Raw genomic sequence first — 12,668 nt, forward strand, 5'->3', positions numbered from 1 at the left:
AAAATTTTCCCTTACAAATTATGTATTTCCATCTATATTCTATTGTAATATTCATCCTATTATGATTTGAGTTGAACATTTTATTATTCTTATTTACCCTATCATTTAGTTAGTCTTATTTAGTCGAAAGAGATTGTTATTGTCATAGTAAAAAGAAATTGATTCGGATCATTTTTCATGTTTATGTTAATGTGATATAGTGTTAGACGAAGAAGAAAGAAAAGTTGTAGTCAATTTTTGTATTGGATAATTTATATAGATTATTATTTTTTATTTGGATGATTCTATGAGTATTGGATCTGTTTAGATTCAATAAATTATATTTAGATGTGTATGTATAGTCTTTGTATGAGACAGATGCATTTGATACTCTGTAGGGATTATTGTTTGTTGTTCGGATGATTTGGTCTGAGTGTTAAATTTATTTAGATTCAATGAATTATTCATATGCTTAGAAGTGTATTTACAATATTTATACGAGACTATTGTATTTAAAGTTATCGTCGGATATCGACAATGATTATATACTTTCTTTAATCATGAACGCGATCTTATAGCATTGAACCCGAAATGGGATAACAATAGACTAAATCATCTTTCCATATATATACGATATCATTTACTTTATAAGGTTGGATCAACCTCCCAATTGGTGCCATGTTAGTTCTTAGTCGGTACTATGTTAACTAACATATCGATTGAAATCAACCGCATGAATTGAGATGTCAATAGTAATTCATATCTTATCAGTGCTAATGTCAATACTAATTCGTATCATGAATATTTATTTGTACTAATTATAATTATTTGAAACTAATTATAACCAAATATTTTACATGCTCAATGGGTCATTAACGTGTAATATGATTATTCGCATATCTTAACGTTTGTCATCTCATACTTAAATCCAAACTTCATAGTTAACAAAGAAAAAAAAAACGAAGAAATCCTTTTATGTATCTATATTTCCACTACTTAATGACTATCAGATATCATTTTAAATCAATTGTGAAATGCAAATATATTCTTTTGGAAGTCATGTTGCGATCGTAACTTAATTCTTCTATTGGTAAGGATCAACCATCACTTGTCTATCGCTCCTTGTCATATTGTATTATCCCTAAATGCAACTAATATATTATTCGCTGAATAGTTGCAAAGCAAATGCCCACAAGTAATAATTACAAACAAAATTAGCAAGGCCATAATCATAGATGCAACTGTTTGTGTATCTATATATCAAGTCGTAATATATGATTGATGATATTCTAGAACTACAACATGTCATATTTTAGCTCACAATCAACAAGGATGTAATTGCATATATATATATATATATATATATATATATATATATATAGAGAGAGAGAGAGAGAGAGAGAGAGAGAGAGAGAGAGAGAGAGATTCCGGTGGTAGTGATTATAAATGGTTGCAATTAGATTGGAGATGGTGGTGAGAGGGGAAGAATGCTGCGGAATTTGAAAGGAGATGGTGATGACCATTGAGGATTTTAGGAGGGTTTTTGTAATATCTCTTATTTAAAAACCTTCCACATAAATATACGTAATGACATTAATACATAACTTAATATTTTCGACCTATATATATATATATATATATATATATATATATATATATATATATAGTCAATAGCATTGTATAATTGATGTTGATACCAATTTGCTTGGTTGGCCAAGACACTTGGGATTCTCTTCTCTTGATTGTCGTCCTATTTGCATTAAATTTGATAGTAATAATTTATTGACAATATAGCCATTGGAAACTATATAATAGTATTTGTTATTTTTAAGCATTAATATAAAAAATAAAAATAAAAAAAAGATATTGATAAACAAATCAATCAATCTTGAACACATGGCTCCACGTCAAAGCTTTTCTTAAGATTAGAAGGAAGAAGACATCTGTATATCACAATCGATATATAAAAACAAAGACATTGCTCTGAAGACACAGCTGCCCCGAAGAATGACCTTCCACTTTTATTTATTATCTTCTTCATCATCATCATTATTATTATTGATACTATTATTATAATAATAGTTCGGGAGGAGGCACTGCGGCTGGTGGGTCCAGTGGGTCCACGCAGCCGGGCGACGACGCGCGAAGCCACGTGGCCAACACGACAAGGAAAAAGCATCAAGGGGGCGCCCGGTCTTCATGGGCCCCACGCGGTACCGGCTCGAAGCGTCTCCGAAGTGTACTCCGCCGTTCGATTCATCCGTACCGACCGCTCAGATGAGCCCGCTTCGCTTGGCGAGCCGAGGCACACGCCGCTCCGGGTGCCAGCTTGGCCCGGATTGCCCGGGCCCACGTCGTCGTTTATATCCGACGGCGATCGCGTCCTCGCCCCCGGTGATACTTCCAATCTCTGCCGTCCGATCATTCCTAGCGGGCTTTCCACGTGGGCCTCGGAGGGGGCTACGGTGACGGTTCGGGGAGGGAGGAAGGTGCTGCGAAGCGTCGCAAGAGTAAATTTATGCGTTACGTCCCGCGACCGGATGTAGCCGGTGGAGATGCAGGTGATTGGGGCGCTTTACTCCGTTGAAACGCACACGTGTCGGTGGATCGTCAGAGGCACGAATAGGGCGGCGATTCTTGCTGCGGCCCGCGGGTACTCGGTCTGGCCGCTCGAGCCCTCAGCTGATCCTATGGCTTATATGTCGCCACGGTGGCACCGCCTCGCCAGGTCCGTCGGATCGGTAAAGAGGATCGGGCGGACCGCGGAGTGTGGTGAGCGTGGGAGGGGCGATCAGGGCCGTCGGATGGCGCATCGGGTAGGGGTGTGCAAGTGACAAAACGGAGGCGAAAGCAGATGGGGGCAGCAGAAAGAGGCGACCGAAGCAAACCATAAGATAAAGCGAAAGCAGTGGCGAAGAGAAAAGGAGGACGCGAGAGGGAGAGAGAAAGAGAGGGAGAGAGAGAGGGAGCGAGGCGTTAGAGAGGAGGACGACGAGATCTGGCCAGAAAAATCCTTGCTTTTTGCGCTGTTCTGAGGGGTTCCGGGGAGTCTAAGCGAACTGGTCCGGCGGAAGGTCCGGAATCTGGGACTTTTTGGGCGTTGAACGGCGGCGGTCGGGTCTTTACGGGAGATCTGGTGGAGGTGATGAGACGATGAGGGGAAACTGCTAATCTGATTGGATGACAGGGAGAGATGGAGAGGCATCGTGAAGCTCGGAGAGGGAGCATGGCGGCGGCAACGGCCAACGGCGGTGGCGGTGGTGGAGGGGGGTTGTCGAGAAGGAGGCAGAGGAACAGCAGCGGCTTCAGAGACTCTCCTGGTTTGGAGTCCCGGGACTGTCTTCGTGTTTTTTCTTTCTTGTTCTGGTCAGATTTTAACTTTGTTGCGATGGTAACTCTTTTGCAGAGGAGGATGGAAGGATGGAGATGCCAGAGACGTCGAGGCTGCGGGATCGAGGGGCCAAGAAGGACCGCGATCGGGACAGATCTAGCCGGAGCAAGCGGAGAAGAGGGGAGAGGACGCTCCACGGGAGCAACAGAGACAGAGATGAAGCCGATGAAAGCTCCGAGGAGAGCATCGACCAGGATGAGGACGACGAAGATGAGGACCTCTCCGTCCCCGTCCGGCTACAGCCGTCCTCGCCCTCCCTTGTAAATCAAGCGGCGGCTTCGTCGCCACAACATAACCACCAAATCAACCACCATCACCAGCAACAGCTACCCCGGAAGAGCTTTCCGCCTAAAGTTGTGAAGTGGAAGCCAGATGAGATGATCGGGTTCACCGTACCCAGAAAAGCTCGTTCAGGTAGGCGAAGAGGACAGGAGAAGACATGGGGAGGAATCGAGAGAAAATATCTATTAGACCAAAAAAAATCTTTTTTATTCTTTGCCCGTTTCTCTTAACCTTATCTTCTATTGGTTTTGAAGCAGCAAGCAAAAGGTCACATGAAACTTCAGGTCTAGGGGGAGCTGGTGGTGGCGGTGGAGGCGGAGACCAAATCACCCGGCAAGCTTCCATTTCTCCGTCGAGGCTGAGCCCGGCATCCACTACGCAGCTTTCGCCGTCTTCCTCCAACGGCTCGCTTCGGAAGAAGATGGTTGGGCAAATTTCGTCACCATATCTGCTTCTTCTTTTTTCTCGTGCTATTAGGTTGGTTCAAGAATTTGACATAAAAATATCTTTTTTGTTGATGTCATGTTATCAGAAGCAGGTGAGTGGAGCCAAAATCCGGCCGCCGAAGATCTCAAAATCCACATCTTTGAGCCATGACGAGATCGAGATGGAGGTTGCGGAGGTTTTGTACGGGATGACACGGCAATTCGAGTGTCTTCCAAAGCATGATGGCCACAAGGTGGATTCAAGGGATGTGGATGGTGGGTCTGGCAATGAAGCTAAATCGAGGGTGCCCTCAACAAACTCGCTGTCGCCATCTCCGGTTGCCTATCCATCTGCACTTCCGTCGTCCAATTCATGTTCTAATCCTGCCCCGTTTGCTGCGATTGGTGGGTTGTGTGCCCCGAACTTTACGTTTTTTTCCCCTCTGTTTTCTCCAACATTTTTTTCTTCGCTGACTGTCACGTTGGTATGTGCAGCTCCAAAGAGAAAAAAGCCTAGACCTGTGAAGTTTGATGAAGAAAGCCCCACGAGTCCAGTGGGAGTACAGCATCTTTCGAGCTTATCTGTACCTTTCGTAGCCAAAATTGACTCAGAGAACCAGACTAAGACAGAGGCTTCATCTCCAAGATCGGAGAAGAATAGTGCATCTGCTGCCATAAAAATTGGTGGCGAGTCGGTCGATGTTTTGGTCTCCCAGGCTTTGCTCTCCGATGTACAACAACAGCAGGAGTCGGCCAAGACCAAGAAGGGTAAGACTCAGGAGTTGCATACATCGACGGGAGGGTCAAATAATGGGGACAAGGTGGAAAGCAAGGAAGAGCTTGTTCCACGGGCAAAAGGATCTGCTTGCGGTGGCTTAGATGTCAATATCTGTGACACGGAAGCTAGAAAGATGTAAGCTCTCATTTGCTATCATCTTTTTCTGCCAGAGTATTGATTTAATTACTTGAACTACTCATGCAGGGCGCCTGATAGCCCTAAGGAGGAAATGTTCAAGATCGATCTGATGGTGAGTATGTTTGCTTCCTTGAGAATCTTTGGAAGTTTCTCCGTCCAACATCAATTTAATTGAAGGAACATGTGTTTTTATTGCAGGCTCCTCCTCCAGGGAAGCTATCTCCAGAGAGAGGTGACTTTAATGACTTTGACCCAGATCACAAGCCACAGGGCCCAGATAAAGAAACCGTATGAAGTTTCCCTAACAAATTTGTCCATATGTTGGCAAAAGTTATTTTGACTTGTCTAAGTTTGCATCTCTCATTGTTAGGCACTGAAACCGAATAATAAGGATAAGACAGAAGAGAAGCCCGCAGAGAGTACGGTGACTAGAGATGAGCAACAGACTGAGAAGTCTGTTCAGAGAGAGATTGATTCAAGGAAGCAAGTAGTAATCAAGCAGACTCTTGACCTTCAACTTGATTTGGAAAAGCCCAAGAAAGATGATAGTGGCATTGACAAGGTTCAAGTCCAAAAGCAGCAAGCAAAGGATCCTAAAGTAGAGCCTAAACAAGAGAAGTCTGGTGATGAACATTTCCAGTCGTATATTCTCATTCCTCTTTGATCTTCACCATCTGGATGTCTGAATTTCAATTTTTCTCTTTATCTGCTTTCAGGATCGACACCCTCGCTTCAGATGCCATTGACAGTTGGAACCTGGCCTGGTGGTTTTCCACCTTATGGGTATGCAGTTGATTTTTTCTTTCCTTTGGCTCTAAAGTTTGCTATCAGTTTTGGGGATTCACCTCCTTCATCCTCAGGTACATGGGTCAAGTTCCATCTTTGCATGCTGTTGTTCCTATGGATGGATCTGCAGGTCCTTCCAGTTCCTTGCAGGTTACTTCTCCTTACCTACTCTCTCTCTCTCTCTCTCTCTCTCTCTCTCTCTCCACATGCACTCAAACACTCACAAATGCATGTGCAAAAGAATGTATTGAGGTAGACCTTCTGATTCTTGTGACCTCTGTTGCAGCCTCCGGCATTTCTTCAAACGCATCCCCGTCCAAAGCGCTGTGCTACACATTGCTATATTGCGCAGATGATATCCAATCACCAGAAATTTGCTAGGATGAATTGTTTCTGGACTGCTGCAGCTGGAGCTGCACCTTTGTACGGGACCAAGCCATATAATCCTAATATAGCTCCACCTTCGGATGCCTCTACTCCTGGAAATCCAACACAAGGAAGCTTCCTAGGTGCAAACATGGGCACCTTGCAAGAGGCCAAGGGGTCACCAGCTTTAGCATCATATATGGGAAGTACCTCACAGGAGAAGATGCTTTCAAGCAGTAATACAATCATGGAGTCTGCCCAGAGAAAACCACTAATTTTCCAGCAGGTGCCTCATTCTGCTGCAGCAAACAACATGCTGGTAAGAACTCTCTTCACTTGTTCATATCAAATCTTTTTGAACTGTTTGTACAGGGAATAATGAATTCTCTTTCTTATAAATCCAACTTTCTGTTGATGTAGCATGGTCCTGCGTTCATTTTCCCTATAAACCAGCAGCAGGCCACAGCTGCAGCTGCCAACAGAGCTGGGGGAGCAAAATCTACTCCAGGCTCTGCTGCTGAGGTGCGGGCATCTGGTGCCATGAGTTCTGCTGTGGGGAGCTGCGGAGGTGGTGGAACAGCAAACCCGGTGAACTTGAGCTTTGCTAGTTTGCCTCCCAATGAAGCTCAGTACGTGGCTTTTGTGCAGAACAATATGTATCCTTTTCCTGCCCATATTTCAGGGGCTACTGCCTTTCGAGGAACAAGTAATGCTCAAGCGATGCCCTTCTTCTACCCTCCGCACATGCTTCACCCATCACAACTACGACCACAGCAGCAGCAACCACCAGCAGGACCACTACCGCATGTTCAGCCGAGCCACCATAATCCAGGCAATTTGAGTGGGTCCTCGCAGAAACATCCGCAGCAGTTACATGGTATAAAGGGAAGTGTTTCTGTTGCAAATGCTAATGGTTGTCCGGCTACTAATCATCGACAGGACCACCTGCCTCAGCATTCTCGTCCTATGGAGTGCAAGGGCATGGAAGATGACCTTCCCACTACTGATGGTACGATTTATCAATCACAGAAGGGCATCTTTCGCCAAACAATTTCTATGCCAATTCACCCTCAGAACTTTGCCTTGATGTCTGCTGGTGCAGCTGCTATAGCAATGGGCAATGGTGGGGGTCACGGTGATAAGCAGCCAGTTTATCAGCAGAAGCAGAACCTGAAGGTAGAGCTTGCACCGCCTCAAGCTTTTGCAATACCCTTTGCATCCTTTGGTGGGGCTGGAACTGCAACACCTGGTCTCGATTTCTCTTCCATGGTGCAAAATCATGCCATTTTACAGAGCCTTCCAGAAAATTCTCGGCATGGCTACCACCAGATGACAACAGCTGCAGTTGCTGCCACCACACAAGCTGCAGAGAAGAAGAAGGTCCACCAAGTGTCTGAAGATGTTAAGTCTGTTGCGAGGGAGTTGAACACAAATATGGTAGGTGAAGAGGACAGAAAAATTATGGTGGCTAGCAAAGGTCTGCAGCATTCTTTTTCATTTGAAAAAGCAGACAATGAACCACCCATCTCATCTGTTCTCAGTAACAGTGGTGTTGACGTCTCTGCCCGGTCCGTAAACCTCATACACACTTCTGCAAATGGCAGTAGGTCCACTGACCGTGCATCTGGCACTGCTACAGCTACAACTGCTGCCATCATCGCTGCTGCCTCCCAACAACCGCAGCAGCATCTAATTCATCTTCAGAAGCAGCAGTTGCAGATGCAACACCAGCTTGCATCGACTCGCTCAAAGCCCTCAGCCTCAAGCAACAATACCAATATGCATCCTGAGAGTCTGCCTGGAGGTTGTACCGGCACCAAGTTCCCTCGTGCTCTAACTGGCTTTCCTCAAGCATTCGTACAAGGTGGCAGTCCCATCCAGCGGCCTCAGGGCAAGACATCCTCTGGAAGACTTGTGGATCCTGCTGCAGCTCCGCCGCTGGTGAAAAACAATGTCCTCCAGCTACAAGGCAGAGCATCCCAACAACCGTTTCCCGCCCAAAACCACCAAACCCAGATATCATTTGGCGTGAATTCAAATAAAATGGTGGCTCCAGGGGGTCAACACCTCTCTGGCGTATGTCGCAGTCCATCTCCATCTTCTTCCTCTGTTGCTGTTGGATCGCCCTCAAATTCAGTCAACAAGAATGCAAGTGGCAGCCCAAGTGCATCTGCCAGTGTAAAACCCAGTCCTCAGACTTCTGCTATTGTGCTCCCACAACAATCAGCTGTAAAGCAATCAGCATCAAGTTCTAGCTCAAAGTCAACAACTGCGAGTAACTCAAACATGCCATCCATTCTTGGGCACCCTCAGAAAGTTCCTGCCCCGAGCTCAAACACCAAGCAGCAGCAACAGCCCCAGCAATCAAAGCAGCAACCCTTCTCTGAGGCTCAGATCTTCTTCTCTAATCCCCACCTGCAACAGGTCCAGTGTGCTCAGTCCAGTGCTGCTCCCACTGCTGCTCAATATTATCAGAAGCGCCAATCTGAACAACAAATGCGACAGTCCCAACAGCAGCAGCAACAAAGCTCAGCACCATCATCTGCTGGGATGCTTTCCCTTTGTGCCCCCTCTGCACTTACACTGGCTGGTGTTCCTACCACATCTGATCCTGCTAAGGCCTTGGCTGCTGCCTCTGTGGCTGCGGCCAACAGTATAAAGGGCCTGCCTCCACCTGGCTATTATAACGCTGCTCAGCTGGCTGTGGCTGCGCAGTCTGCCTCTGGCTCTCCACGCCCGCCAATTTCTGCTACATTCCCTTACATGTCTTTGCCACCATTTACGATGAAGCCCTCATCCGAGCAGAAGCCTGCAGCTGGTAACTAATCTTTTATTATCGGTATCTTATAGGATTACAATTTAAAACAGCTTCATCAGAATTGAGCCCTCATATTATCAAAATCTGTTCTATCAGGAAGTGACAATTTACATGCCTGCTGGCAGCCTGAGAAGAGGTAATGCTGGACTGGATAACCATTGGCTGCTGATGCGTGGGCGCACCGGCTGCATCAGAAGCCACTTTGCATGAGATGCTGGAATCAAACAGGAGGATTCTCATCCGCCTTCACCGGCCCGGTTGCTGTTCGATGTGTGCACAATTCAACTTTCGGGAAATAACCAACGATTGAAAAGGAAGGACAATTAGAGATGAAGGGAACCCAGAGGGAGAACGGTGGTGGTGTGGATCACAGCCTACCGGCATTTTGATTTGCTCTCGAGTCCCTTGCAGACGACGGGTGGAGGGGCTAATCACAATGCACTCTAGGGAAGAAGATGGCTGCATCCTCTCATCTCGATTTTGTATAGTGCAGTCAAATGCTAACACCATCATGGACTGTTTTCTTTTGTTTCGTTTTAACTCCATTAACAGAAGGTGAGGTGATTAAATTAATATCATCCTTACATGCTATTCCTTGTTCTTTCTTATGAATATTTCTCTTTGAAGTTGTTAGAGATTGATTTATGGTTCTCTTGGCTATACATGCTTGAAGCTTAGTGATATGAAGCATTTGTTGCTGTTCTTGCTGATAATGGATGATTGGAAGTTGGTATCACAAAAGCAGCAGCAGCAACAAAGTCTGTTCTTAGACTACTGCCTTCTTAGCTGAAGGTTTTGGTTAAAAGTACCAAGGCCTCTCATTTCATTCCATTTCTCCTTGGAGAGAGGCTGTTGTCCTCAGAAGTCACATCAACATAGGATGTGAGGATTTGCCTAAACATTTGTCGTTCTCAACATCTTTTTCTGGTCAAAATTGTTATAGATATGCTTGTGGTATGGGTGGCAGAGGGCAGCCTCAATAAAGTATTCTTCGATCCTGTTTGTTAGATTCATGTGTTGCGTCAAGGGTCCATCTGGTATGCAGCTTTGGTTGTCCCTTTATTGCCTTGACCTTTTTTGTTCTATGTCATCAATTTTTCGCAGCCTTCACATCTTCTTGTCAAATCTGATTTTTTTTTAGTATATATATATATATATATAATATAATTATATTCAAAAAATAAAACATACTATAGAAATCATTTTTTAAATATAATAAAATTAGATACAAGAAAAGGGCAGAATAATGAATATCATATGATTTTTTTTATTTTTATGGGTGAAAAAAAATATCTTTTTAGGTTTTTTCAGAAGATATTCTCGGTTTTTAGTTTTTCTAATTTTTTTTCTTCTACTATTTGGTATTTTTTTTCTTTACTACTCTCCATGCATTTAGGAGAGAAAAAAATCAAATAAAAAATAAAAATTAGAAGAAAAAAAATTCAGAATCCTTTTTTAGAAAAATTACCTGTGTTTTATTCTTATAACAAACATAACTTGATTGCCAAAAAAGAAAAAGAAAAAAAGAAAACCTGTGTAGCTATAAGCTGAATGGCCATAGTGTTGTTCGAATTCTATGATTAAGCAAAGGATGGCCCATGGTTTCTTGAAGCGCAAGCATCCATATGTGGCAGTGGTCTCCGGGATCCTCGCTGTGCCCACATCTCCTCTCTCTGGTACCCAAAGCAAGTGTTCAATGTACCGTGCAGGAAAGATTCTCTGTGCACAGCAGATGTCCCGCCCAATGGCCACCCGAAAACACTCCTCTCACCTCAGAAATGCCCACTGCTGGTGAAGATGAAACCATCACCCCTAGTTTTTTATCCACTTCGTCCACAGTTCTCTCTGCCGTTCTCGTGAAAAGATCAACCGCAACTTTGTGTTCTCCTAATCCGACTGCAGATTGATGATGTCTGATGGACATCGGCATCATTGGCTGCTGAAGACTGCGAGAGTTGCTTTAAGGAATTGGATGACGTGCATGCACTATGGCGAGGGCTGCTTGATGTTGATGAACTCTTTCTGCCCTCTCTGGCCTTTGTGGGGTGTATGGAAAGAAAAGCCACTCATCTGGCTGATGTAGAAAGTAATATTATTGGATATGACGAGCATTGTGGTGCAGGGCCAACCCATGTCCAAGGGATGAGCCATTAAATGATATTTATAATTTGGTCCTTTCTGCAGTTCCAAAATATATTGATGAAAATGATTATGGAACAAACATTTTATATGGATGAATTTTGAAAACAAAAAATCTTTTTTTTTTTTTTTACCTTTCCCGAGAACTATCTTCATTCTTCATCTTGGATTTCCAAAGGACATCTCTTATTTTTTTTAATAGACTTATAATATTTCTCAAGACATCCTATTTACCCCTTAATAAGACAAGTGGAGTAATATCATGTTCCACTATATTAATTGATAGAAGTTTTCTTATTTAATTATTCTTATTTTTAAATCATTAAAGATACATATTTGAAACCCTATGTTTGTATATAACTTGATTTCTAATGAATTTAGAGTCCATTTTATCTTAGTTATAATATTTTTTTAAATTTTTAATAGACTTATAATATTCTGCTAGAGGTATCAAAAATATTATATATACATACATACATACATATATATATATATATATATACTTGATTACTTGAATTGTCGAATCTTAGGTCAACTAATTAATTTTTTTATTAAACCTATTGTCTCACGGTTGAATTAGATTTTTTTTCGGAGCTCTCACATCTATTTTATCAATTTAAACGAAAATTTTGGAGCTGATTCAAAGACTTTTATAGTCAACCAGAAAATTAATGTCTATTTCTTTTTCCTACCGTTGACCCACTGTTTGACCGGTGATTCGGGCAGGTGGATTCTGACATCCTTATCGAGAACTGACAAGGTGGATCTGATCTGATCCACCCACGATTACGTGGTCCCAGTGATCACACCAAGACCACTTATCCACAACATATAATACTAATCTCACGAGTTCAATTGCATAGATTCTGGTCCAAGCAAGATTGCTGTCCTTGATGGTCGTGCCCCATCACATAGAGGTTCACATGTTCCCCATCCATGGTTGTCATAGCTTACACGTGTCTCAGAGCCACGTAAGCTGTGGAAGACCCACCCGTATCATCTCTCCTTGAGCTTTCATTCACCACCTTGCTCGGCTACCTGAGGGTGGTGAGATAGAAAGGGGGAGCTTCTGCAGCATCTACGAGCGGTGAGGTAGGTGGAGGAGAAAGAAGAGAGGCTGATGCCGGTGGAGTAGACGTGCACTCTTCTCCAACGACGCCGCCGGCGTAAACAAGACATGGTGGCCTTCGAGGAGAGATCGGTCCCCCCCCTCCGGAGTAAATGAGGAAGGAGACCAGCGTGCGAAGGAGACGAGCCGGACAGAAGATAAGGGTGTCAAAACAAAATCCCCACATCCTACGTGTCGTTTTTAGAAACGCCCTAAAAGGTGGGGCCCGCAAAAGAGGTCGCAATCAGACGAAGCGGAAGCAGACGAATCAAAAGTAAGGTTAACAAAAGCCGTCCCGTCGTGACCGCCCTCGCCTCTTCTCTCCTCTTCCTCCGCCTCTCCGTCGATTCGGCGACCGTCTTCGACGACGAGGCGGGCAGCGACGTTCGAGCACGATTTGGTGAGCTCCAGAAGCTCGTTGTCCGTGCGATGACAATGACATTCTGGGAGTTCGACCT

At 44.1% G+C, this 12,668-nt stretch overlaps 1 protein-coding gene across 3 annotated transcripts; it reads left to right on the forward strand.

The window, feature by feature from the left end:
- Window positions 1–2,837: 2,837 nt before the first annotated feature.
- Window positions 2,838–9,608, forward strand: LOC103983132 (protein TIME FOR COFFEE). 3 transcript variants are annotated; one of them, XM_018825154.2, is made up of 14 exons: window positions 2,838–3,299; window positions 3,386–3,784; window positions 3,907–4,076; window positions 4,185–4,482; window positions 4,573–4,990; window positions 5,060–5,105; window positions 5,192–5,281; window positions 5,364–5,616; window positions 5,710–5,776; window positions 5,854–5,929; window positions 6,066–6,464; window positions 6,566–7,154; window positions 7,248–8,963; window positions 9,060–9,608. In XM_018825154.2, the coding sequence occupies exons 1-14, from the start codon at window positions 3,173–3,175 to the stop codon at window positions 9,101–9,103; spliced, it is 4,692 nt and encodes a 1,563-aa protein (XP_018680699.2). In that variant the 5' UTR covers window positions 2,838–3,172; the 3' UTR covers window positions 9,104–9,608. The 3 variants fall into 3 exon arrangements, with proteins under 3 accessions (XP_018680699.2, XP_018680700.2, XP_009398579.2); XM_018825155.2 differs by having other exon boundaries at window positions 9,089–9,608; XM_009400304.3 differs by having other exon boundaries at window positions 3,910–4,076.
- Window positions 9,609–12,668: the final 3,060 nt, after the last annotated feature.

Source organism: Musa acuminata, chromosome BXJ3-4, assembly GCF_036884655.1.
Source record: "Musa acuminata AAA Group cultivar baxijiao chromosome BXJ3-4, Cavendish_Baxijiao_AAA, whole genome shotgun sequence".
Classification (NCBI taxonomy): Eukaryota; Viridiplantae; Streptophyta; class Magnoliopsida; order Zingiberales; family Musaceae; genus Musa; species Musa acuminata.